We start from the raw sequence: 25,145 nt of genomic DNA on the forward strand, positions 1-25,145 counted from the left end.
AAAAAAAAAAAAAAAAAAAAAAAAAAAAAAAAAAAAAAAAAAAAAGGACTCAAGGACAGCCTAGGCTATGCAACAAGACCGTCTTGAAAATCGGATGTGTGTATGGGTAATGCTAACTGAAGGGTGCTCTCCTCCTGAAGAAAGGGAGAGGGTCCCTTAGCCTAAACACATCCTACTGGTCCCAGGGAAAGACCACACACTGGGAACCCCACTCATGCTAGACGTCCAGGCGGATTTGGAGGGCGCAGCCCTGTCTGTGCCTGGAGCTTTAACCCTGTACAACGTCACTGAGAGCAACGCCTCCTACTTGGATCCTGGAGCCAGTCCCTCCTCTCCCTGAGATCTGCATCGCTCTGAAAAAGCCTGGCTAAGGAACTAGCACGCAACAGCACACCCCTTTAGGCTTCCTGGCGCCCCCACCCGCCCCCACCCGCCCCCGCCCCCGGAAGGTGAGCGAAGCCCTCTGTATGCGACAGCCTCCCTCCACTACCCCAGTGAATCCTGCAACATAAACTGCATTCCCTACTCTGTTTCTGGTCTCTCTTTTTTACTATCAACCAAAGATCACTAGAGTCGTGTTTCTACAAGTGTTCAGGTGTTTGGACTTAGAAACGTCTATACGCTTGGACTTTCATGGAAGACCCCCTCTTTCTGGTACTTGGAGAGCCAGTGCCTAACTTTCCTACTTGCACTGAGATGTTGGCCTGCCCCGGCCACTGTAACCTCCAGGAAGCAGGCGTTTCTGTGCCACATCCAGCTCAATACACGTGTGGATTCTGGGCAAGTCGGCTCCTTTCTCTAAACTTACCTGTGACAGGCAGATGGAGGAGTCGTGGAAGGGAAAATTAAAAGCACCTAGCAATTAGAAGGTCGAGAGAGGGCTGAACAAGTGAGACTGTGAGCTGTGCCTACCCCATGACTCAAATCCCGGTGTTTTGGGACGGGGAAGGGTAGCGGACTATGTGACCACCCCTGCCTGCACGTAGCCTCCGCCACCAGCGTCGCCACCAGAGTTCGCAGAGCCAGTGAAGCATGCCCATCCCCCCCCCCCCCCCCCACACGCCATTCCCAGCAGCCCTGGCCGCCCCGCCCCTGTTGCAGCTGCTGTTCGTGTACCCACCCCGCTCGCTCGCTCGGCCCTTTCTGCACTGTCATCTGTCCCGGTGAGGCTCAACTCCGGAGTGGGGCCATCCGAAACGCTCCGGACCACAAGCCGGACTCCACCCAGCAGGGAGGGAAAGGAGACAGATTGGGCAGAATCCCAGGCCTCACCACCAGCAGCGGAGTTCGAAGGTCTGTGGGCCCCGCCCTTCCGCAGGTCTGAAGCTCTAGGACTGAGTGGAGGGCTGGTGAGGGTACCCTTATGGTCGCGCATGCGCGACCAGCTCCCGCTCCTGGTTTCCCACCCACAACAATAATTCTCATTCAGCCAGCAAGCTAGGGATCCCAAAATATTACCAGGACTTACTTCTCCACCTGGGGCTCAGGGTACTATCTAGATTTGTCCTTTGATGCACTAAACAGCCAGCATTCACCTTAGAGCTGTGATAACATCAGAGAAACACAGCTAACATAAACTCAGGGTACAGAGGGGGGAAAGAGGAGGCCAATCCTGCCTCGAAGTCGGGCCAGAATAGGAGTTGACATCACCCCCTTCTCTGTAACCAGTGGTGGGAGACGGTCTTTGGAAGCCTCATTGAGTACAGCAGAGGTCCTGAATACAGGGTAGTGTGGATCCCAGTAAACACAGTAGTGAGGACCAAGGCACACAGAAGGAGCTACGAACCTTTGAACTCTCAGGAATTGGGGTAGACATGGGAGCATTTGAGTGTTAAGGGCTGGGTCCACAGAGTAGAGGGGAGAGACAAATATCCCAGGCCCAGGGAACAGCGTTGGCAAAGCCTAAAGTGCTAGGACCATAGTTCTCACAGGACTGAATGGTTGGATGGAAACCTAGCTGTCCAGAGTGGTGGGAGGGGGTTAAAATAGCCAGACTAGTAGCTTAGATTCTTTGATGAGTACTGGAGACAGAGGGTGGGTGTCTAGGCCTGCCATTCAGCTAGACAAGGAACATTATAGTTTAGGCTAGAGCAAGTCAGATTCCAGTTGTACTGGGTTCCTCTGAACCTGCCTCTTCATCCATAAAACCGGAAAGATAAATTCTACCCCAGAGTTGTCAAAAGTCACAATGTTGGAGTGAAGGGAGGCATGGGGTGTGAGAGAAGTGCGCAGAGATATTTATTGTCCCAGGAGGCAAGCAGCTGCTGGTGGGTTTAAGGAGAAGCAGCTAATGGAGATTGATTAAAAGACATCTAACACGGATGGGACATGAAGGGAGATGTGGGTTGGGGGAGTACCCTGTCTGCGCTTAGTGGCCTTGGGGGAGAAGGACTGGCAGATATGAGGGATGGAGACCCAAGGTGTGAAGTGCCCAGGGACAGGACAGTGTGAGTACTGAGGCAAGGGACTTTTGATATGTGTGGGGTGGGGGTCGGGGGATATGATCCAATGGGCCAGGAAGAAGGTAGAAACAGGAACATTTAAGGCAGAGGAGACCAGCACTTGGGAGGCAGAGGGAGGCGGATTTCTGAGTTCAAGGCCAGCCTGGTCTACAGAGTTCCAGGGCTACACAGAGAAACCCTGTCTCGAAAACAAAAACAAACAAATAAACAAACAAAAAGGCAGAGGAGACTTAGAAGGATGCTGTATGAATAAAGATAAGGCAGAGGGAATGGCCAGGTTTCTTTTTTCCTTAAAGTCAGGGCCCTTATTGGCTGGGTCAGGACACCCAACTCGTTGGGCGGTAGTCATAATACAGGAGCTGATAAAAGACGAGCAGAGGAGATTAATTCATACTTGGTTCCTATGGTTTGGTACAGGCAGACTCTCAAAATGGGTAATCCATGGAGGGGAAGCTAAAAGTCTGGTAAGCACTCCTAGTGGCTTTTAAGAGCTGGGCATTTCAAGGTCAAATAAGAAATGGCTGTAAGTGGCTGCCGGGCCATTAGGGAAACAAGTGGGTCCCTGATACCAGGACATCTCTCAAAATTAAAGTTCAGTTCTGCTACGATAACCTGGAAGAGTCCCAAGACTATGTTGAGGCTGCGGACGGTGGTGAGTGAAGGGGCAAGGTTCTGGGATGCCTGGACCTCCGTGTTAGGTGAATGGAACACGGGTGCTTGGCCCTTCGGGTGCAGACCCGATTGTATGAGCGATCAGGCAGGCTGCCCTTAATCCAAGGTTTGCTGCAGGGGTGAGGAAGGAGGTATGAATCAAGCCTAGGGTTTCCTGCCTATTTAGGTAAGGAATTGGGTTCAGACAAGATAATTCAGTTGGATAAACTGGGTCTCAACTGGTAGCCAACTGTGCAGGTGTCTGGGGCTTCGGAGGGAGGTCCTAGCTGGGAAGAGCACTCCACTGACGGAGTCTGCAAGAGAAACCTGAGGGATAAGGACAGAAGCAGCCAAGAAGCTGGAGGGTGCGTTCTGGGCCCCTGGCCTCTAGGTCTTGCGCTGAGCAACCAACCATCCAGACTCTGATGTTGAGGTGAACTTAGATAACTCCTGGTCAGCATAGAGGAACGCAAATTACGCCCCGCCCCCTTCTCTCCTTCTTGACACAGCCCAAATGGGCAACGTGCAGGAGCGCCCATCGGAGACCATTGACCGGGAACGGAAACGGCTGGTAGAGACATTGCAGGCTGACTCTGGGCTGCTGCTGGATGCGCTGGTGGCCCGGGGCGTCCTCACTGGGCCCGAGTACGAAGCCTTGGATGCGCTGCCCGATGCAGAGCGCAGGGTGCGCCGCCTACTGCTGTTGGTGCAGAGCAAGGGCGAGGCAGCCTGCCAGGAGTTACTGCGCTGTGCCCAGCAAACAGTGCGCATGCCAGACCCGGCCTGGGATTGGCAGCACGTGGGGCCCGGTGAGCACCAAGAGGGTGGAGCCTCGATGAATCGAAGGGCGTGGATTAGGGACAGGGCGAAGCAAAGGGTAAATGGAGGGCAGAGAATGTGGAGGTAACCACAGAGGGGTGAACTGAATCTCAAGTACTCCCCCTTCCTTCCCAGGTTACCGGAACCGCAGCTATGACTCTTCATGCCCAGGCCACTGGACGCCAGAAGCACCCAGTTCAGGGACCACATGTCCTGGGCTGCCAAGAGCGTCAGAGCAAGAGGAGGTTGGAGGTCCTGAGGGCTCTGAGGCACTGCAGCCTGGAACTCCAGAGGAGCCAGAACTAGAAGCTGAAGCTACTGAAGGGGATGAGCCAGACCGGGAACAAGAAATGGATCCAGAACAAGAGCCGGAGCCGGAGCCGGAGCCGGAGCCCGAGCCGGAGCTGGAGCTGGAGCCGGAGCCCGAGCCCGACCTCCAAGAAGAGGATGAATCTGAAGGTTGTGAGAGCGCCTAAACCCTTGCTTGCAAGCTTGTTAGGGGTTGTGGACTGGGAAGTGGGGGGTTGATCCCCATTCCACTAACCAACATTTTCATCTCCAGATTCCTGAAGGCCAGAATCCTTAGCTGTCCAATCCTATTTATGCTGAATAAGACCTGGAAACCTGCCAGAGCTTGACCCCATCGATGCACCGAGACACCTACTGCCAATTGAATAAACTTGGGAGGGTCAGTCTGGACCTGACTCTCCACAACTCTGGCTCTTTGCTCAAGAACAGAGGGTGAGCGTGGGTCTGAATCCCACTGACCTGAGCAGGCTTGTGTGAAAATACCCCCATCCCCTCAAAAACATTCCACTCCCCAAAGAGCCCAAGCTGTAATTCTGGAGATCTCAGATGCAGGCCCCTAAATCTGACCCTCCCCCACCGCCTTTATTTCCTCAGGGGCCATTTGGGAGGCCGAGTGGGCAACACTTCTAATCCATGGAAATCACTCGGCTTGGTGTACCAAGCAAGTGAAGGGGGATGTCCATCCACACATGGAGAGAAGTCTTGGCACTCACAGTCTTGCAGGGAGGACCAGAGAGGAAACTTGAGTAGACAGAAGCCACACACATCATTGTAACTGCTGTTTAATTGTCTGGCTTTCCTCTGAACTGGGAGCTCAGTGAGGGGCGTGGGGTCTAACCAGTCACAGACATACACAAGGAGCTCTGTACATATCTACTAAGCAAACGAATACAAACTTCCCAGCTGTGTTTCCAAGCTTCACAGATGGAAAAATTAACTGAAAAGCCAGGGTTAGGACAGTACTAGTTCACTCTCCCACGGCTGAGTCTGAAGTGAAATGAAAGCCTTAGCCAGCTCTGTACTAATCCTGGCCTGAACGTGAGATAACAAACCCTAGGGCCTGCCCTGTAGGTTTGATTGTGGTTGCTCCCGCCTGTCCTAACCACTGCCAGAGACCCAGCTGTGAGGCTGTGGTCAAAGACAGGCACAACCAAGACTAATGTGGGGACTGGGGGTGGGGCCAGGTGCTGGACTCACAAGACACAGAGACGCAGGGTGTCTGTGTGTGTGATAAGAAAGGGGGTCTAGGGGGCTGGAGAGATGGCTCAGCGGTTAAGAGCACTGACTGCTTTCCCAGAGGTCCTGAGTTCGACTCCCAGCAACCACATGGTGGCTCATGACCATCTGTAATGGGATCTGATGCACTCTTCTAGTGTGTCTGAAAACAGCTACAGTGTACTCATATACATAAAATAAATAAGTCTTTGAAAGAAAGGAAGGAAGGAAGAGAGAGAGAGAGGGGGAAGGAAGGAAGGAAGGAAGGAAGGAAGGAAGGAAGGAAGGAAGGAAGGAAGGAAGGGGTCTAGGAACAAACGGTACCTTTCCAAAGGATCCTGCCCCTACATGGAACTACTACTACTATTACTAAGAGTTGCTGCTTCCTGGCCCTGCCTGGAAGCATGAAATGACCCCATGAGGGCGACTATGGAACAATGCATGACCAGTGAGACAGACAGAATGCTGAAAGGCAAAGCCCAGCCCAGCTGGGTCTCTGAGCCTGAGTGACAGCCAGAATCCCAAGCTCAGGCAAATCACCTCAGAGGGGTTCCCAGCTCCCACTGGCCCCAGTGAGAGGTAGAGGTATGAGTGTAGAAGGAGCACCAATCGGCCAGGTAGGGGGAAGGGAAGGAGTGGTACCAGACACCCAAAGCCATCTCATGCAGGAACAAGTTTCTATTCCCAAACCAACCCACATTTCTATTCACACTCAGCTCCCATCTCATCGCCCTCCCATCTCCCCTGCTCAGGAGTTTATGTGACATGCTGCTGCAGTTCACACACCCCAGGAAGGCTAGCAAGGACAAAAACCTTCTAACGTTGCTTCTCATCTGCCCATGATGCTCCTGGCCTCCCAAATGCCCCCAAGAAACACCTAGACTGTGGAACCATAAAGAACTTCATATTCTGATCTGTGACCTCTGTCAAGAGCATCTGCCTATAACCCTTAGTCAATATCAGTCAGGCAGCAGGCGGCCCAGCTCCGCTTCATCCAGCCGGTTGGTGATCATGATGTGTTCCAGCTGCTGCCGGTAACGTTCCAAGTCCTTCATGAAGTGGGGCACTCTGGTATTGTCTAGCACCCCGTAGGGCCGCAGTTGTTCCACGTCTTCATAGGAGACCTATAGGAAGCAAACTGAGCCTCAGAGCTAATCAAAGTGCCTGGCTTTCAAGTCCAGGATCTACCAATGGCTCAGGGCCATTTGCTCCTGAGATGATTGCGTATATTCTTCATCGATTCCTACAATAGATACCTTCAGGCTCTGCCCTGGGTCTTCTCTCTTTCTCTCTCTATCTTTTATCTACGTTGTACAACCCATTCCTCTCCAGACCACCTTATCTCCTCACCTCTAAATGGTATCCAACGGATACCTGGGTCTCTCTCGGGTTATCTCCCACATCCAACAGGAGACTGCTGAATGTCAGCTGTCTGTCCTCCCCTCTTCATAGTCACCACAATCAGGTCCAAGAAAGGCCAACTAGGTTCTCATTTCCCCATTCAGGGAGTCCAACAGTTCTTTTATCTGTAGTTTATAGCTTTGCCATTATCAATTCTGTAAGAGTGATGGAAGACCTCCTTCTCTTGCCTATCTAGGTCTTCGTTTCCTGCACTTCCCACAGGACATTCAGTTGGAGCCTTTTAAAGAAAATCCATGCCCACACATTTACGATAGCTTCCCTCCCCCCTGCTTCTATAGAGGCTTGCCTCAACTTGGTACAAGACCAGGGCTTTGGTTCCTGGCTATTTCTCCCACCTTCTTCCCCAGAAATTCTTGACTGCTCCCAGTCTTGGAGTGCTCACCTCCCTTAATGCCTATGCACACATCTGCAGGCTAGGTCACACACCTGATCTGTGCTACCAAAACTTTTGTCTCATTTTGTCTGCCTTCCCAAGTGTCAGGCCTTCACCGAACATAACTCTAAAGAAAGAGCTGGCTGGGCCTTTCGGCCCTTTACCTTGCCCAGCGAGGTCAGCAGCTGGAAATCGATGGTGTGCCGGTGCCGTAGGATGCGCAAAATGCCATCCAGGTACACCTGGTCCTTGCTGAAGCAGCCTGTGAGAAGGATAACCAATAGAGCCTTACCCAAAAGCCACCCTTCACCTTGCGCCAGCTTGAGCATTCTTGCGACTCCACAGTTCCCACCTGGCTGGGAGGTATCCGTCTGTCCTCGCTTGGCACGGACGCAGTACTCCCAGCGTACACCCTCATCCTGCACGTACTGAGCCAGATCCTGGAAGAGCTGGCGGAAAGACATGTGCGCCGCCTGGTGGATGGTGTAGTAGAGCAGGGCGGCGCGCCACAGGAATGGTTGCTTTCGAAACAGCACACTATGCAGGCTGGCCAGGCCCTCCTCAGTAGGGTTGGCTGGCTGAAGGCCGTACTGCAGTCTGCCTTCAGTGCTGTGCCACGGTTGCCGCGAATTATTCACACCACGCAGGTAGTGGGTGCCTGCAGGGAGGAGGAGGAGGAGGAGGAGGAGGGGCGGAGAACTCACTCCAAGGACCTCTAGTAGAGACTCTTAGATCCTCGTGCCCTGCCCCAAAATTCACACCCTACAAGTCATCCCAAGCCCTACCTAAATCCATTCGCAGCCAACTCCAGACAACTTCTTGGTTCAGGGCAAGCTCTTCTTTACTTATTTTCTCATCTCCTTCGTCCCAGTTCATTCTGTGTGCCCCAGCCCTCACAGAGACTAAGCGCCTGCCCCCTTCCCAACATCCTAATGCCCGAGCCAATCATCTTGACAGTCATTCAAATGCTCCAATCAAAATCCACTTCTTGCCCAGAGCAAAAAGATCCCTGTCTGGGGAGGACAGAGTAACTAGTGCCTTGTGCTTGCCTTCCTAGCCTGGTCTGTCTTCTTTTATCTATGCATCTGCAAGCAATTCCATTTCTAGTATCTAGTCTGCCACCCACCCTGGTGGAACTGGTGGGCTGGTCTAGTGGAAGCCCACAGGATTCTTTTTTGGCCCCTTAGAACTCCTTCACTGTCAAAGGAAAATCAGAAAAGAATTGGGAGATATTGGCTGGAGAGATGGCTCAGCGGTTTAGAGCACTGACTGCTCTTCCAGAGGTCCTGAGTTCAATTCCCAGCAAGCACATGGTGGCTCACAACCATCTGTAATGGGATCCGATGCCCTCTTCTGGTGTATCTGAAGACAGCTACAGTGTCCTCACATATATAAAATAAATAAATCTTAAGAAAAAGGAGAGGGGAGAAGGGAGGAGGAGGGGGAGGGGAGGGAAGGGGGAGGGGGAGGGGAAGAAGAAGAAGTGGAGATAGGCTCAAAAAAAAAAAAAAGATGAAGGTCAGCCTACAGAGTGGGCAGGCATGTTTGCCTGGCCTACTTTTGTTAATGCAAAGGAAGAGGTGTCTGCTTAGGGATGAACAAGCCTGTCTTCTCCCAGAGGGAAGGAAGGGGGAGAAAGAAGGGGGCTACTGAGATCCCCTACTACCCTACCCCCATCTCTCCATACCTTTCAATCCTACCCACCCACCCAAAGGCCACCCATAGCCTGACCTATCTCGTGTCGCAGCATGCCCTCCAACCAGTACTGGCGGGCTCCAGTCAAGTTGATGGCCAGTGTGGGTCGGCTGTTCTCCACCATCATCACAGCCTGGGACAGTAGATCTTCACTCAGCTGCACCACAATCTGCAGGGTGACAGGGATCCCTGAGTCATGGTCACCCAGTGTGCAGACAGGCACCCAATGCTACAGGCCGGACTCTGGCTAGGGTACCCACCCTTCAAAGCCAGCTTTTACTTCTCTGGGACTGGGGCAGGGACATGTCTGGGGAATTAGAGCTGGCCAGACGTGTAGGGGCCTATGAGCTAGGTGGCCTGATTTGGGGCACACAGAGGATGGGTCTTGTTGATAGGGTAACCTTACCTCCCCAACACAGCCTTCCTTCTGCATGTATTTGCGCACGGTGGACCAAATTTGGCACTTGGTCAGCAGCTGGCCCCCTGTGGCAGCCTCAAAGTTTTCATAACTGCCAAACTTCTCCAGGACAGCCTCAATGATGCCAACTGCCTGTACACAGGGCCACAGTCACCAGTCAGGCTAGGTCCCTTGGGTAGTCAGGGCCAGGGTGAAATGGGCAGAGGGAGCTGACCTGATTCATGAATTGCGCAGAGGCCTCCTGGTACTTCTCCAGCACACTCATTGGCATCGGTTCCTGATACTCGAACTGTGGATTGTAGGTATAATGAGACTGGAAGAACTTTTCCCGTTCCTGGTCCATGTTAGTTGGCCGCAGGGCCACCAACATACAGGGGCTCTTGCTGCTACTACTGCCTACATCCTTTCGAATCTTAGCAATGTGAGGTAAGGAGGCTGCAGGCCTTAGGGTCCCTCCTGGATCACATCCCCGTCCAATCGGGGCTTTACCACGCCCCCGCCGGCCAGTACTATTTACACTGTAGGTGCTCTCGCTGCGTCGCATGTGGCTGCTCTGCTCCAAGTGCAGCTTTGAGAAGGTCTGCCACATAGTCTGCTGCTGCAGTGCTGAAGGAACTGCCAGAGCCAAGGGCATCCCCAGGGACTCAGGCCAGGGGTACAGGGGTGGCCCATTTCCGTTTGAGGGCTTCAGCTTATGGTGCTGAGATGGGGAACCGGCAGGTGGGCTGGGGGGTGCCTGCTCATACACCTGCGTCCCCGAGTCCAGCACCATTCTCTCCTGAGGGTCACATCCAGCTCTGTCGTGCCAACTTCCCAGACTGTTGACCTCTAGGGACACAGAACGGCATGCAGAAACCAGCGTGAGGGGATGTGGTCAGAGGAGGAAGCCCCCGTCCCATGTTATCCGTGTTGAGTCCAGAGTCTGCTGCCAGGAACTCAAGAAACTCTCCACCCTCTAGAAGTGTGCATTCCTTCTACCAGGCTTATCTAATAGTCTGAGGTGGAGCAAAGCAAGGGAACGAATTTTAGACATTTTCCTATTTATTAGAATTCTCTCTGACGGTCAGACCTAGAGCTAAAACTAAGGCCTTAAACATAGTTCTAATTTCAGTGTTTAGCACTTACCCAATCTGGGAGTTGGCAGAATACAGACCGCCTCAGATCCCTAGATGGACCACAGGTGAGAGAAGCCCACAATCTGCTTTGTACCGATGGCACCTTCCCAGTCCCACCTCCCCGCTTCACCTAGCTCATTACAGCCTCCCACCCTTTAGTAATCAAACAGTTTGAATGAGTGCACTTGCTCAGGCCAGTCCCCACATGAAATACTTTTCTCTTTCCCATTGATCAGGATGGGATTAGAATCTGCTTTTGGGAAGCAGAGGAAACCCAGCCCATTCAAACCAGCCCCTGGCCTGTCACCTAGCTGAGATATCTTTCCCAGTGGGCATCCAAGGCCACTGTCAAGAGAATTCACCCCTGACTGCGTGTCAGGGCTCAGTGCAATCCACTCTCTCCCCAGAGACACACTGAAGGCATCAGCCTCTGAACTCCCCTTGCCTGCTCAGAAACTCAACTGTAGCCTTTCTCCTTGATCCTACATCACCAGGCTTTCTGGCAACTGAAGAAACACATGCTGTTGTTCTTCCATCTTAAAAAACAAAACAAAACCTTTCTGAGAGTCCACGCCTAACTCCCCACGGCTGCTCTACTGTTGCAGCACAATACCCTGAGTCACAGACACACCATCTCCCTTTTCTTCTTTCCCGTGCGCTCCTAAGTTCTGTTTCCCAAACTGCCATTGGACATGCAGACATCCTGCTGTCCATCAAACTGAGCTGCTCAAGGTAGTCTAGTGGATCTGTATGGTATGGGTCTGTAGCACCTGGTGCAGCTGATCCTTTTAGCCCAGGGACATTACTCCCATCTTCCTTTCTGAACACATTAGGACGTGCTTGCCCGCCCACATCACTGGCTGTTTCATCTTGGTCTTCCTTGTAATATCAACCTCTTAACACTATAATAACCCACGGCTTGTATATGGCAACTTCTCTTTTCCACTTACACTCACACCCCCTAGCGAGCCCTGGATTCCATCCAGTTTTGTGGTTTCTTGTTCTGTTCTGTTTTGTTGTTGTTGTTGCTGTTGTTTTTTAAAACAACTATTTATTTTATGTATATAAGTACATTGTAGCTGTCTTCAGACACACCAGAAGAGAGCATTGGAGCTCATCACAGACGGTTGTGAGCCACCATGTGGTTGCTGGGAATTGAACTCGGGACCTCTGGAAGAGCATTCAGTGCTCTTAACCACTGAGCCATCTCTCCAGTCCTTCTTGTTTTGTTTTAATGCAGGGGATCAAACCCAGGGCCTTGTACACATTAAGCATACCCTCAACCACCGACCTATATACCCAACTTCACTATCATGGTTTTAAATAAATCGGTTTGGACTCCTCCCTATAGACCAGGATCAACACTCGTCACTCCTATCTAACTTTGCTTTAGACAGAGCATCCCTATGTAGCCCATGTGGCCTTCAACTCACCATCTTCCTACTTTAACCTCTCTAGTCCTGGGTCAGGATTAAGCCAACATATCTGATCTTCAAGATATCTTTACTATTTAACAGGTACTTTAAATGGAACATACCCATTGTATAAAAATGTACACACACTTAGCATGTACACAGCATAGCATGGGTCACTTGTCACTTTCTTAAAAATCTTCATAAATATCATACTATTAGAAAAGATGCCCTAGACATACACACACATAAGCACACACACACACACACATGAGAGAGAGAGAGAGAGAGAGAGAGAGAGAGAAAGTTGGTCTGGGAGGAGTTTGGGTGTGGATAAAAACATGATCAAACTACATGGAAGTGTTTTAATAAAAAAAAAATTAAAAACAGAAGAAAAGCTGCCCTCTGTCAGATGTAGTGGTACATGTCTGTAATCCCAGCACTTGAGGCTGAAACAAGAGAATTGTGAATTCCAGGCCAACCTGGGCTATGCAGCAATACCTGTCTTTAAAAGCTTTAAACAGAGAGAAAAAAAAAAAGGAAAGAAGAATAAAAGAAAATCAGCACTAGCAAATCTCTACAAAAGAGCAAACCTCCTCTGTCTCCTGGAACTAAGCTTTTCTGTAGTTGTTGCTGTCTCTGAAGTCTCCTGCAGCTAGCTAACTGTCTGCATGGCAAATCTGATGGTTTTATCTGGGTTTTCCTTTCTAGAATTTGCAACTGTGCTTGCAGAACCCAGAACAGTTCCTGATCCAGCACTGTCATCAATACATGGATGAACCCGAGTCCTTTTAAGAACTAAATCATGGAGCTGGAGAGACTTGCTGTTCTCCCTGAGAACCCAAATCCAGTTCCTAGTGTCCACGCAGGCTAACTCCAGCTGCAGGAGACCCAAGGCCCTCTTCTGGCCTCCACAGGCACATGCAAATACCCATACCTAGAAATAATAAAAATAAACCTCTAAAGGAAAAATACTATAATCATTCCTTTCGCAAACTTAGATACCCTGTCTAGACTCCCCCACCCCCCACCCTCCTCCTCGGAGTCTTCCTCTACCTTACCTAGTGATCAGCTGCTTAAAAAACGACTTCTAGTCTCAGATCTCATTCACCCTCAAACTGTATACTTTTCTGGATGTTTACTGACCACTATATGGGCCAGTTCTTCCATTTTCCCTTCGTTCATTCCACCTACCTCCACGTAATTACCAGAATTCACCTGTTTCTTTCACGTCTCAGGTTCTTCTGCCAAGAATTCTTTTGCCAATGTGTCCCTGGAGCAACCTCTTAACCATTTTTTTCAGGGCCCGGTTTAGGCCTCACTTTCTCTGGGAAGCCTTCCCGATGTGTAAAGGGTCCCAGGATCTTGATGGCTTCTTGACAGCCCTAGGCTGTCATGGCTGGAGGCTAGATCCATATTTCCCCACCGTGCCCTGAACTCCCCGAGGTCAGGAAGGGTCTGATTCACCCTCTCGTCCCACGCACTCACTAGTTGCAGAATGAATGAATTCAGGGTGAGGCTGGAGTCCCTGACTGCTGAAGGCGGGGTCTGGTGACAAATGAGAGGGTGTGGCCCACACCAATAAGAACCCCTGGAAAGAGATAACGTGGGAAAACAACCAATAGGAACCAAGAGCTCAGGGAGGGCGTGCCCTGAAGACAAATAAAGGGCGTGGGACAGGGTGAAGGGCGTGCCCAATGGAGGGCGGAGCTAGGAGACAATGGACTTGGGGGAATTCCCTGGTAAATCAAGAAGGGTCAAGTCTTAGTCATATTTAGTCTCGGTTTTTGGAGTGGGGTAGGGGTTCGGTCCGCGTACCGCGCCCCCACCTGATCACGCCTCTTTTGCTGTCCGCAGTTCCTGCTCCTCAAAGCCGATCGCAGGCCGCCGAGACCATGGAAGCCCGCGCCAAAGACACGCGCACTCGGGCGCGCGCACGCTCACACGAAGACGCACGGGCCACGTCCGTCTCCGCCGTAGGGGGCGTGCTTAAGCTCGCTGTGGGCGGAGGCAAGCGTGCGAAGAGGGCGGGATTCGCTGCCACGCTGCGCCCCTGGACCACGTCTGGTCCTAGACTTCCCCCTCTTCAAACTTCCGCGCTTCTAAAGCAACTGGCGAGGGCGGTGAAACCATTTACTGCTTGCCGGTAGTAGATACATAGGAACTGAGTACTCCACATAGGAACTGAGTACTCCACGGAAGCCCAGGGTTCGGGGCACGCAGTCCACAAAGAGATGTCTGCATAGGTGAGATGCTGCCAGAATACTAGGACTTCAGCCAGGATTATAGATGTACCACTGTGCACGGACCCCTAATTGCACTGTTGCTTTCACCGGCGCGCCCCCAACACATAGATTCAGACGTGTCGTAGACGTGGCTTTATTACGCAAACAGATGGGTGTCAGGAGCAGGGACCCGAGGGGAGGCAGGAGGACAGAGAGGGCGTAGGCGTCGGTACCAGACTGAAGAGTGCCCGGCGGCCTGTGGACGGTGAGGGCGGTGGACCCGCCTGCAGCGAACTGAGTGCTGCCTGACGATGCTCTCGGGACACGTCTCCGCGCAGGTCCAAGAGGGCAGAGACGTGATCCTCGCTGCAGGAATACCACCACGTGCGTCAGCCCAAGCCTCCCTCGTCCTTCTGGGCCGCTCCTCCCCTGTCCCCTTCCTCGCACCTCACGTCGGGAAATTGCTGCCTCAAGCCTGCCACCTCGAGGCCAAGCAGTGTGGGGTCGTGGAGGTTGAGCAGTTCCCTCAGCGCGAGCAGGACGGGCGCGCAGTGAGCGCTCTCCTCCAGGCCCTGAACACATGGGAACAGGGTTTCCAGCCGGCCCTCGGCTCCCATCCAACTACAGAGATCCTCGACTGTCTGCCCTCCCAATGAGCTCTCACCAAACCAAGGAAAAGCTCTTTGAGCTGGGCAGCATCCTGCCGAAGGCGCTCAGCCGCCTGGCCCCGCTCGTCCGTACCGCGGCACACTAGGCGGCCCTGCATCAGAGCCCTTAGGTATTGCAACACCACGGTTCGTTCCGCCTCTGCCAGTAGCAGCTGCAGGACAGTAATCAGTTTGAATATAGAGTCCCACCAGCACAACCCCTTCCCCAGCTTTCCTCTCCTCGCCCTACCTGAACACCAGGCTTCCGTACGCGCCAGAAGTTCTGGCAGAAGTGCGACGTCTGCTCACACACACCATCCAGCAACTCAGAACTCAATAGCCACCGGCGCGAGGGCAGAGCGGAGAAAAGGGGCTAGGGAAAGCATAGCACAGACAGGGCTAGGGAATGATCCGGATCCCGCAGAGGCCACCATGAATAGACCGTGTCTCCCCCTCACACTACCAATCCAGACTGGGATGGCGACCTCACCTGGAGCTCAACCTGCAGTACTTCCAAAACCAGGCGGCAGATCCTCCTTTGTACGTCGTCCAGCGCAGCTTCCACTGGAGCTAAGACCCCGGAAGCTTCCCCGTCCGGCAGCAGGACCGAGACCGAAGATCTGGACCAAAAAGTGCGACTTCAGGACCAAGGCCAAGGCTCGCATGGCCCTCTAGGATTCATCCACTCTGGCGCCACCTTGTGGTGCAGTGTCTGGTGGGAGCTGGGGCGGAAAGGGCGGCTCTGAATTTATGAAGGGCTCAGGTGTTCTGTAAGGCTAGGAAGAGTATGCCCAGCGGACTTGCCTCTAATGTAACCTCAAGTTAAGTTATTCTTCCTTTTATTTTGTTTTAGAGGGGCGCTCTTAAAAGAGTAAAAATTCCCCGCATGTATGTCTGTCCTGTCTGTGCACACCACCAAGAGCATAACACTCAAGATAAGCCAGGCCTGGTGGAGGCTCACGAAAGAACATTGCTAGCCTCAAACTCTTGTCTCAAAGCAGGAGGAAGAGTGGGAGGGAAAAATTTCTTGTTTCTAGATGTAATATCAGACATCTGATACACAGTAGAGCTTTGATAAATAGTTGCTGAAAGAGGTTGGGGAGATGACTGCTCTTCCGTAGGTCCTGAGTTCAAATCTCAGCAACCACATGGTGGCTCACAACCACCAGTAATGAGATCTGATGCCTTCTTCTGGCTTGTCTGAAGGCAGCTACAGTGTACTTATGTATAATCATAAATAAATCTTTGGGCCTGAGCCGGGTGTGGTGGCACATGCCTTTAATCCCAGCACTTGGGAGGCAGAGGCAGGTGGATTTCTGAGTTTGAGGCCAGCCTGGTCTACAGAGTGAGTTCCAAGATAGCCAAGGCTACACAGAGAAACCCTGTCTCGGGGGAAAAAAAATCTTTGGGCCTGAACAAGCAGAGTTGACTGGAGTGAGGGAGGACTGACCAGAGCAAGCAGAGGTCCTAAAAATTCAATTCCCAACAACCACATGAAGGCTCACAACCATCTGGTTCAGCTACAGTGTACCATATACATAAATCTTTTAAAAAATTATTTGCAGCAGGGCTTTGAGACCAGCCTGGTCTACAGAGTGAGTTCCAGGACAGCCAGGGCTATACAGAGAAACCTTGTCTCAAAAAAAAAAAAAAAAAAAAAAAAAAAGGGCGGAGGCGGGGGGACTGGAGAGATGGCTCAGTGGTTAAGAGCACTGACTGCCCTTCCAGAGGTCCACATGGTGGCTCACAACCATCTATAATGGGATCTGATGCCCTCTTCTGGTGGGTTGAAGACAGCTACAGTGTATTCATATAAATAAATCTTTTAAAAAATTTATTTCCTGAAAGAATGTAGTAGATTTAAGATCTTTATCTAATATGATTCTATGACAATTTTATTGTTATCCAAATAATACTAGTAAGAAAAGTGACAGGTACCTTGTAATACCTCTGATAATTAGCAGAGCGAGGATTAGAACCCCATCTTTGTGAGCCCAAAGTGGTTCTGGTGTGGGTGGCATCCAGGCTTTATAGGAACTCAGAAGGGTGTTAGGGAAAGTGTGGTACCTCAGTGCTGATTGGTGGTTGAAGGCAGCCAGTAGGTAGGGCACATAGTGAGGGGCCACGGCTTCTCCCCTGAGATGGTCTCGAGAGAATCGGATCAGAGCGTCGCTGAAGCTGCAGTGGGCAGAGGAGCCTCTTGGGTTTGCTGCTAATGTGGCACCCCCAGAACTCTTGTCCCACTTTCAAGTATTTGTTTAAGGGTAACACACACACACTAGTGTGTCCTGTCCAGTTTACTCAGAGCCTTTGGGCTGTCTGGGAGCAGGGCTGGAGATTGTGGATGGGCCCCCCTGCTTGGCAAACCTTCTCAAGAATGCGCCCAGCTCTGACACTGCCATGTTATGCACCCGCCGATGCAATGAGTCACTAATCAGGTTGGTCACTTGAATGTTTTCAGCCAGGATCTACAAGCAGGGAGGAGCAGCCTTCAGACATTTCCTAGACCCACTGCCCTTCTCCCCTTTCCATATTCGAGCTGCCTACTTCCTTGGGTTCTTCCCACCTACCTGCAGGACAATGGCTGGCATTGGGGAGTGGTAGAAACCGGATGGATCTGTGGGGGGCTCCTGTTCCCCGCTCCACTCCGCTACCTCCCCATCCAGTGCCTTCTTCAGCCACTGAGCCACACTTACCTGGCAAGAAAGAGTAAGGAGCAGTGAGCTATACCAGGGTATTGACAAGACGTTCAACTAGACAACCGGACAGTCACTAGTCACCTGGACCTGAGCCACAAAGGCTGCCTCCAGCTGCTCAATGTTCTCTGAAGTCAAGAGGGGCTCTAGCTGGGACACATCAGCCTCAGGCCCCAGTTCCAAGTTCCCCATCATTTCCTTCCTAGAGATGGATAGCAGGATGTCACACTGAGCCTCTAATCGTCCCACTTCCCGCTTCTCCAAGGACACTCACCCCGTGTACACATGCAGTGCCCAGTGCAGCAAGGCAAACATGTCAGCAGCTACTAACTCGGGCCCCGCGAGGAGTTGCTGCACGCTACGGCGCAGGCCACTGTGAAGGGTGTGAGCCCATAGCTCAACCACACGGTAGCTTGGTGGGCAGCAGGGTGCCACCAGTGCCTCCGCTGTTGCCAACTCGGTGGGCAAGGCTACCTGCAGAGCCTCAAGCCACCCTGACAGAGCCCCTGGCTCCGGAAGCACAGGCGATGCAAAGTGGACCCGCTCCAGGCCCTCCTGTAGTGCCCGAAGACATCGCTGCCGCCAGTCTCGGGGTGCCTGCCCCAGGATTGTGCGCTCAGTCTCCACCTCTGCCACACGAATAGCAGCTACCAGCAGGGCTGGGTCCTCGCGTGCCAGCCGCCCAGCAGCTCCTGCAGCAGCTTCCACAGCTTGGCCTAGGGCCTCAGCCAGAAGGCCTAGCCCCTGGAAGATTGGCAACTCCACACCTCCTAGGGGTGTCAATGTCTCCTCTTTCAGCTGCTCTAGTTCCCGCAGGCTCACATATGCCTCCAAGAGTCGCTGAGCGTCTATCAGGGTCTGCGTGTGGGCCACTGCAGCCGGCACTAAGGAAGAAAGGAGACGGCTTGAGGTCTCAGCCTTCCCACCTGCGCTATGGGTACAGGAAGGGACACTGAGGTCTGGAGACTGGTGTGATGTATTAACTATTTAACAATAAGCATGGTAATGCATCGGGTCATCTGAACATCCAGGCTAAGGCCTATAAAGTTGGGCCATATGTTAACCCCTGAACCAACAGACCATGAAATCAAGCATGCCGGGGAGGTGGGTGGCCAACTGGAGAGATGGATGGCTCAGTGGTTATGAGCACTGGTTATGATTCCCAACACCCATGTGGCAGCTCACAATTGTAACTCTGGTTCCAGGCCATCATAGTCCTCTTCTGACCCCTGCATGTACCAGGCACTCAAACACTCACTTACAGTAATCTTTAAAAACAATGTTACAGGGCTGGAGAGATGGCCCCGTCGTTAAGAGCACTGACTGTTCTGCCAGAAGTCCTGAGTTCAATCCCTAGCAACCACATGATGGCTCACAACTATCTATAATGGGATCCGATACATTTTTCTAGTGTGTGTCTGAAGACAGCTGCAGTGTNCTCGTATAAATAAAAAATAAATAAATCTTTAAAAAAAATGTTACAGGCAGACAAAATAAATGGAAGACCATGCTGGTTGCTATTCGCCGATCTTGTTATGAAATACTTACAAACATAACTACATATATGTTGGTATGTATGTGTGTGTACATTGATGTATATATGTATGGATGCAGGTATGTATTGTACTTTGTATATATGTGTTATTTGGGGTGATGCCTGAGATTGAATTTAGGGCCTTGCACATACTAAACACATGCTCTACCAGAGCTATAGCCAACGTTCTTTCAGTATGTAAACTACTGTGGCTATAGCCACTTAATGGAATTTCCGTGCTGACTTTAACATCCCAAGCCTGAGAAGCCCAGGATGAGGTGACTGCGCCTATTTCTCACACTCTTTGAAGCTGGGATTATTCTCTGGGATGTCCCTGGTGTCTCTCTCCGTGTAATCCCTTTCCTAGTGTCCCAGCTGCTGATCAGAATGGGCCTTTGTGGACTCTTAGAAGCTAAAGCCCAGGGGTCTCCATCTCTGCTTTCCCCGCCCCCACTCACCTGCTTGTAGCCTTGGCAACAACCGAGTCAGGATCTGAAGTTGTTTGTGCTGGACAACACATTCCCTCAGGGGTTCCAGGGTTTGTGAGGTCCGAGACAAACCCTTTAGTAAGTGATGAGCCTGGCTCAGGGCTTCACGCGTTCCCTGCACAGCCTCGAGGGCTCGGGTCAGCTGCCACACACCAGTCTGCACACCTTCCAGGTAGGACTGCACCACTGACTGTGGAGAGAGGTAGCCGCTCCTAAGGCCTGGCCAGCCCTCCAGCCCAGTCTAACACTCCTGCTCCTCACCCACCTTAATTCTTGCTTCCAGGGAATAGTTACGCTGTATTTCACGGCTTCGGTACTGGCCCAGCCTGGTCAGCTGCTCTGGCCGGTAGAAGATGCCTGAAGCCCACTTGAGTGCTGCACCCCGAGCCAGCTGTTCGGCCCTCTCCTGCTCTGGCCACTCGGGCCTTGGGCAGGAAGACCCTGGGGTTGGTTGTGTCAGTCAGGGAGGGCCTGTGGCTAGCGCACCTGCTGCTCTTCTGTTTCCTCGGGACAGCCCCACTCTTGGCAATCCAAAGAGCTCTAGCTAGACCTGACAGGAAAACCCAACCCCACTAATTCCCATTTGTCTTGACATCATCCTTCCCCAAGCCCAGCCAACAAGGCTCATACCAGGAGGAAGTGTGGGCTGTGTCTTGCTGTCCATAGTTTGCCCAGAGCTGCTGCCGATGTGGTAGGAGTGAGAGCGAGTGCCTGGAGGAGATCAGGCAGAGCGGATGTTCCTTGGGCTCCGCTGAGAAAGAGGAGCAGGGTCCTTCAGGGTCCTTCAGGAAGTAAGAAGGGGATACCTGGGAGGCCTCGGCCCTCTGGCTTGGACTATGCAAATAGGCATAACTGTAAGTCCCCTTTCCTGCTCTGTAAGGCCCAGGGTAGTTTGGTGCAGAACTTACCAGATCTGACTGGTGTCCAGTTCTCCCTCCTCTGCAAGTGGCCTTGGCCTTGAGAGTAGCCTTCTCGCTCCTGCAGAGCTGGACACACCCTCACTGCTCACGGGACCCGAGGGACTCCAGCTCCTTTGGCACCAGCAGCCAAATTCCTCTCCCCAAGAAAGCCTCTCTCCCACTTCACAGCCCAGAAGCCCCTACTTCTCCCCCAAGGCCCCTCCTTCTTCAAAGCAGAAAGGAAGGAAGTTGAGTCTCTGGCACTTTATTCCCAACAGGAAAAGCATCTGCATTGAGGTGGGGAGAGCTAGGCGCCATTTCCCGTTGGGTGGGGGCAGCTGTGGACTCCCCCTCCCCCCCCNCCCCCCCCCCCCCCCCCCCCGTGAGCACCAAGTCTTGATCAGCCCACCTTGGACTTCTAAATACTCCGGAAACACATATGCATATTTAAAGCTGATTTGGCCTCAAGCTGGTTTGAAGGATGACCCCCCCCCCATGTGGTGGAGCCTCAGCAAACCAGGTCGAGTCTGAGAACCACTGATGGTATACTCCTTGGTAGGGGAAAGATCACGTGGGGTGAGGCGAAAGAATAGTGAGAGATTAGGGATCCAAAAGGCTACATTGTTCCTGTAAGTGATGGGGAGCTAGGGAGGACACAAGATGATAATGGAACACCACCCAAATCCACCCATCATAAAAGACCCTCACTTCCTACTGCCAGAGGTGTAGGCTGCTGAGGGCTGACAGCTAAGACCTCAGGAAGACTACCCTACCCCAACTTCAGCCTCCATTATGACGAGAGCTTCCTTCTGAAGTCTGCCTGGTTTGCTCGCTCACAAGCGCAAATCATCAATCCATTTGGGGAAGGCAATTTGTGTCCTAGAGGGACTGACAGTCATAAAGACATAACCGTAAGTGATAACACTGTTAAGAGTAAATAAGACTTGCAAGCTGGTAAGATGGCTCAGAGGCTCAGAGTGCCTCTTGCAGAGGACAGGGCTTCAGTTCCCAGCACCTACACGGCAGCTAATAATAACTGCCTGTAAACTCCAGCTCCCAGAGATCTGACACCCTCTTCTAAATCTTCTTGAGCACCTGCACACATGTGGACAAACATAAACACATACACACACAACAATAATGATGATGATGATGATAATAATAATAATAATATAAGCCTTTAAAAACTGCAAAAATAAATGAGACTTGCAAACATACGGTTATTCCCATGTGTCAGAAAATGCCTTAAAGGCTTTGCTTATATTCACACACAGGGAAACACCTTTGCATGGACTAAGTAGTGGTTGGAAATAAGACTCCTGGCCACTGTGAACTGTATGTAGTATGGAAGCCAGGGAAAAATGAAGCTGGAACGAAATAAGAGATAGAAGTATGCAAGCTATTTATTGTGAGTGCTTGCTGTTTTGGCAGGAAGTAACAGGAACAGCAGGAATTATCTCTGAACATCAGGGAAGCCTTTAGGATAAGTTTTAAGCAAATAGGCTAAGCTTGTGGCTTATGGCTTCCCTTCCCTGGATGGAATGTTCAGGCAGTTAGTAGTCTAGAAGCAACTTAGCAAGGAAGAGTCGGGTGGTTCTCGCTTCTCAACTGCCGGTACTGCTCACTAACTTCTTCCATTTCCTACCATACAATTTTTTCAGGTTTCCTAGCTGCCCTAAGGAGTTGTTTTGGTTTCCTTTGCTAATGATACATTTGCCGACGGTCCCCCGGAGTTTTGCGTCCGGATCAGCAGACGGGAGTTGCACCAGATACCCTGGGAAGGCGCGAGACGGAAGCGGAAGCAGCCGTGATAGCTCCGGTGGCCCGGCGACTAGGAACGGAAGCGGAAGTGGCGCCGCCGCCGGCCTCGCCTGGCCTGGCTGAGGGGAGGCGGCGGGCGGGCGCGATGGCGGAGGCCGGGCCACAGGCGCCGCCGCCCCCGGGGACTCCAAGCCGGCACGAGAAGAGTCTGGGACTTCTCACCACCAAGTTCGTGTCGCTCTTGCAGGAAGCCAAGGACGGCGTGCTTGACCTCAAGCTGGTGCGCTCCGGGCCGAGGGGGCGACTGGGGAGATGGGGGAACCAGGCCTGGACCGGGAGCGGGAAGCCAGCGGGGCGGCCCCACTGAGTCCTCCGGCCGCCATCCGTGTGCTTTCTCACCCTGATGAGAGAGGCGGGAGGTTGTTTCCATTCACCGAAGCCATTAAGCCTCAGCTCTGTCTGGGTCCCGGCTGCAGGTGCTGGCCCTCGTGGCCCTTGGCGACTAGGACAGGGAGACGAGCATCAGAACACAGCTAAGCCAAGACTCTTCCCAACACACTCGCGGAGTGACTGGAAGGAACGCCAGGGTTGGGACATAAGACTACCCCCGATTCCAGACTAAACATCTCAGGGTGCACACTTTTTAAGAGTGGGGCTCCATTCTCCATTCTGTTCTACCTGCCAGGCAGCCGACACTCTTGCGGTGCGCCAGAAACGGCGGATCTACGACATCACCAACGTGCTGGAAGGCATCGGTTTGATCGAGAAGAAATCCAAGAACAGCATCCAGTGGAAGTGAGTTTGAGCTGTTTGGGGAGGGCAGAAGTGTCAGGGGTATGGGGGTTGGGAGGGGATGGTGATGTTTATAGGAGAGAGTCGGGGTCTGGCACCCAGAGTTCTTAGGGATCCCACGCTCAGTCTCTCATTCCCATGGTTCAGGGGCGTCGGGCCAGGTTGCAATACCCGGGAGATCGCTGACAAGCTGATTGAGCTCAAGGCAGAGATCGAGGAGCTGCAGCAACGGGAGCAAGAACTGGACCAGCACAAGGTGTGGGTGCAGCAGAGCATCCGGAATGTCACTGAGGACGTCCAGAACAGCTGATATCCTCTGCCAGTCCCTGCCCCGGGGAGTGGGCAAGGGGCTCTCAGCTGGTTTTGCTCTGTGGAGCTCTGGGCCCTGTACCTCTTGAAAGAATGCTCCAGCAACCCCTGGTCAGATTCAGACGGGAGGCTCCAGTCTCTTCCAGCCTTAGCCCATGATCCTTACCCACCTGGACCGCAGGTTCTAGAAATTTCCTCTGAGGGCTGTGTGGAAGGCATAGGCTGAAACATTGGGTCTTTTCTGTGGTCTGCCATCTGGCACAAAAAAAGGCCTCAGCTGTTCTCCTTAACCCCCACACCTTGGCCTACGTGACTCATGAAGACATCTGCAGATGCTTTGCTGGTGAGCGGAGCCTGGGTAGAGGGAGGTGGGGGTGGGACTGAGCTAAGTCATGGACCCATGGTCCAGTGCCCAAAAAGAAGTTCCAGCTCTCGAAGGTTCGTGATGCCTACTTAAAGAGAAACAGGCAGCAAGTGTCAGTTTGGAAGTCACTGGGACTCTGTAGGGTACAAGAGTCCCCAGTGTGTCCCTGAGTTTGCCCTTCCTTATCAGCAGTGTTCTCTGAGTTGGGTTCTTGGGCAATATAGTGGCACAGAGGAAAAAAGAGAATTTGTACATGTATACTTGTGTGCACAATCTTACATACTTGTATGTAGGGGTCGGTGGTGTCTGTTTCTAATTTGTACTTAGTTCCACTGTGTATATATGAATTGTTCCTTTATCTTTTTTTTTTTTTTTTTTTAAGATTTACTCATTTATTGTTATATGTAAGTACACTGTAGCTGTCTTCAGACACCCCAGAAGAGGGAGTCTCAGATCTCATTACGGATGGTTGTGAGCCACCATGTGGCTGCTTGGATTTGAACTCATGACCTTCAGAAGAGCAGTCAGTGCTCTTAACTGCTGGGTGATCTTTCCAGCCCTCGTTCCTTTATCTTATATTCCATCTTGCATCTTGGAAAAACTTGGTCAGAACATCTTTTTCTAGGGATCAGCATCATTTGAAGAGTGAGGTGGTGGTACCTGTGGCTGGTGACTTGTTTCAGAATATAATAATACATTTAATCCCAGCACTTGGGAGGCAGAGGAGGACAGATCTTTGAGTTTGAGTTTAGCCTGGTCTACATTGCAAGTTCCAGGACAGCCAAGGCTACATAAAAATACCCTGCCTCACAAAGAAGAAAGAAGGAAATGTGTTTGCACCTAGATTTTCTGAGATGAGGCTTTGTGGAGAGAAGAATTTTTGCTGTACCCAGTGCTCTAGGAAGGTAGAGGCTTAATATTCAGTCTCCTAGAGACTCTGATTTCTAGTCCTGCTCCAGACAAGACAGGAAAGGAACAGACACTTGCTTTCTAACTCAGATTGAGCTCATGGGCCCTGACACATTCTCCTTGTCCTTCTAGGAGATACCCTCCTTGCCATCCGAGCGCCATCGGGCACCAGTCTAGAGGTGCCCATCCCAGAGGTAGGTACTCATCCCTGCAGGGCGGTGTCGGCCGAGGGTGGATACTGGCTGTGAGGCTTGATAAGTTCTGGGTGGGGCAGGTAGGGGAGGCCTGGAGTTTGGGGTTATCTAGGTGGATTAGCAGATGAGGACGAGGACAGTCTGGCTCTGAACCAGGCAGGCAGGAGCCATGCCTGCTTACAGTTCTGTTTGTCCCCAGGGTCTCAATGGCCAGAAGAAGTACCAGATTCACTTAAAGAGCATGAGTGGGCCTATCGAGGTGCTGCTAGTGAACAAGGAGGCCTGGAGTTCACCACCCGTGGCTGTACCCGTCCCTCCCCCTGATGATCTACTCCAGAGTCCACCTGCTGTTTCTACACCTCCACCTCTGCCCAAGCCTGCCTTAGCTCAACCCCAAGAATCGTCTCCTCCAAGCAGCCCCCAGCTAAATACCCCC

At 52.1% G+C, this 25,145-nt stretch overlaps 5 protein-coding genes across 20 annotated transcripts in view; 3 read left to right on the forward strand and 2 right to left on the reverse strand.

Annotated features, from left to right (window-relative positions):
• Positions 1–530, forward strand: part of Hsf4 (heat shock transcription factor 4) — a 6,636-nt gene extending 6,106 nt beyond the window's left edge. For 5 of the 8 annotated variants that reach the window (XM_029480229.1, XM_029480233.1, XM_029480230.1 and 2 more), the window contains one exon: positions 186–390. In XM_029480229.1, the coding sequence (XP_029336089.1) occupies positions 186–340 (155 nt within the window). In that variant the 3' untranslated portion in view covers positions 341–390. Of the gene's footprint in view, positions 1–185 lie in introns of all 8 variants that reach the window. The other 3 variants (XM_029480231.1, XM_021170403.2, XM_029480232.1) reach the window with 2 other exon arrangements.
• A 582-nt stretch (positions 531–1,112) lies between these two features.
• Positions 1,113–5,502, forward strand: Nol3 (nucleolar protein 3). The gene is made up of 4 exons (XM_021171118.2): positions 1,113–1,293; positions 3,623–3,922; positions 4,068–4,391; positions 4,495–5,502. Exons 2-4 carry the CDS (start codon positions 3,628–3,630, stop codon positions 4,500–4,502), a joined length of 627 nt encoding a protein of 208 aa, XP_021026777.2. The 5' UTR covers positions 1,113–1,293; positions 3,623–3,627; the 3' UTR covers positions 4,503–5,502.
• Positions 5,503–5,707: 205 nt separating this feature from the next.
• On the reverse strand, positions 5,708–14,194 carry Kiaa0895l (KIAA0895 like). Of its 5 annotated transcripts, none has more exons than XM_021170164.2 (8): positions 13,721–13,793; positions 13,110–13,482; positions 9,579–10,192; positions 9,353–9,496; positions 8,983–9,115; positions 7,604–7,909; positions 7,416–7,513; positions 5,708–6,580 (listed from the first exon to the last, which is right to left on the reverse strand). In XM_021170164.2, the coding sequence occupies exons 3-8, from the start codon at positions 10,134–10,136 to the stop codon at positions 6,416–6,418; spliced, it is 1,404 nt and encodes a 467-aa protein (XP_021025823.1). In that variant the 5' UTR covers positions 10,137–10,192; positions 13,110–13,482; positions 13,721–13,793; the 3' UTR covers positions 5,708–6,415. The 5 variants fall into 5 exon arrangements, with proteins under 5 accessions (XP_021025823.1, XP_021025822.1, XP_021025824.1 ...); XM_021170163.2 differs by having other exon boundaries at positions 13,086–13,482; XM_021170165.2 differs by having other exon boundaries at positions 13,380–13,482; positions 13,721–13,787.
• Positions 14,195–14,254: 60 nt separating this feature from the next.
• Positions 14,255–20,597, reverse strand: Exoc3l1 (exocyst complex component 3 like 1). 5 transcript variants are annotated; one of them, XM_021170160.2, is made up of 14 exons: positions 20,390–20,597; positions 20,112–20,192; positions 19,747–19,922; positions 19,452–19,671; positions 17,734–18,343; positions 17,544–17,661; positions 17,334–17,459; positions 17,131–17,231; positions 16,831–16,941; positions 15,254–15,383; positions 15,014–15,136; positions 14,781–14,936; positions 14,564–14,688; positions 14,255–14,482 (listed from the first exon to the last, which is right to left on the reverse strand). In XM_021170160.2, exons 2-14 carry the CDS (start codon positions 20,143–20,145, stop codon positions 14,293–14,295), a joined length of 2,220 nt encoding a protein of 739 aa, XP_021025819.1. In that variant the 5' UTR covers positions 20,146–20,192; positions 20,390–20,597; the 3' UTR covers positions 14,255–14,292. The 5 variants fall into 5 exon arrangements, with proteins under 5 accessions (XP_021025819.1, XP_021025820.1, XP_021025821.1 ...); XM_021170161.2 differs by having other exon boundaries at positions 20,112–20,232; positions 20,390–20,578; XM_021170162.2 differs by having other exon boundaries at positions 20,112–20,263; positions 20,390–20,578.
• A 1,644-nt stretch (positions 20,598–22,241) lies between these two features.
• The window catches only part of E2f4 (E2F transcription factor 4), a 7,419-nt gene continuing 4,515 nt past the window's right edge, over positions 22,242–25,145 (forward strand). Inside the window, exons 1-6 of the mRNA XM_021171119.1 lie at positions 22,242–22,421; positions 22,827–22,936; positions 23,081–23,242; positions 23,542–23,585; positions 24,648–24,709; positions 24,909–25,140. Of these exons, the coding sequence (XP_021026778.1) occupies positions 22,287–22,421; positions 22,827–22,936; positions 23,081–23,242; positions 23,542–23,585; positions 24,648–24,709; positions 24,909–25,140 (745 nt within the window). The 5' untranslated portion in view covers positions 22,242–22,286. The remainder of the gene's footprint in view (positions 22,422–22,826; positions 22,937–23,080; positions 23,243–23,541; positions 23,586–24,647; positions 24,710–24,908; positions 25,141–25,145) is intronic.

Source organism: Mus caroli, chromosome 8 (assembly GCF_900094665.2).
Source record: "Mus caroli chromosome 8, CAROLI_EIJ_v1.1, whole genome shotgun sequence".
NCBI lineage: Eukaryota > Metazoa > Chordata > Mammalia > Rodentia > Muridae > Mus > Mus caroli.

Coding starts and splice junctions, on each gene's coding strand:
- Nol3 (XM_021171118.2), top strand. CDS start 3,628: ATGGGCAACGTGCAGGAGCGCCCATCGGAGACCATTGACCGGGAACGG. Junction 3,923..4,067: donor TTGGCAGCACGTGGGGCCCG/GTGAGCACCAAG, acceptor CTTCCTTCCCAG/GTTACCGGAACCGCAGCTAT.
- Kiaa0895l (XM_021170166.2), bottom strand. CDS start 10,136: ATGGTGCTGGACTCGGGGACGCAGGTGTATGAGCAGGCACCCCCCAGC. Junction 9,497..9,578: donor CTGCGCAATTCATGAATCAG/GTCAGCTCCCTC, acceptor CCCTGTGTACAG/GCAGTTGGCATCATTGAGGC. Junction 6,581..7,415: donor TGCTGACCTCGCTGGGCAAG/GTAAAGGGCCGA, acceptor TGCTTCCTATAG/GTCTCCTATGAAGACGTGGA.
- Exoc3l1 (XM_021170160.2), bottom strand. CDS start 20,145: ATGGACAGCAAGACACAGCCCACACTTCCTCCTG. Junction 17,662..17,733: donor GCACTGCATGTGTACACGGG/GTGAGTGTCCTT, acceptor ATCCATCTCTAG/GAAGGAAATGATGGGGAACT. Junction 17,460..17,543: donor CCTTTGTGGCTCAGGTCCAG/GTGACTAGTGAC, acceptor CTTTCTTGCCAG/GTAAGTGTGGCTCAGTGGCT.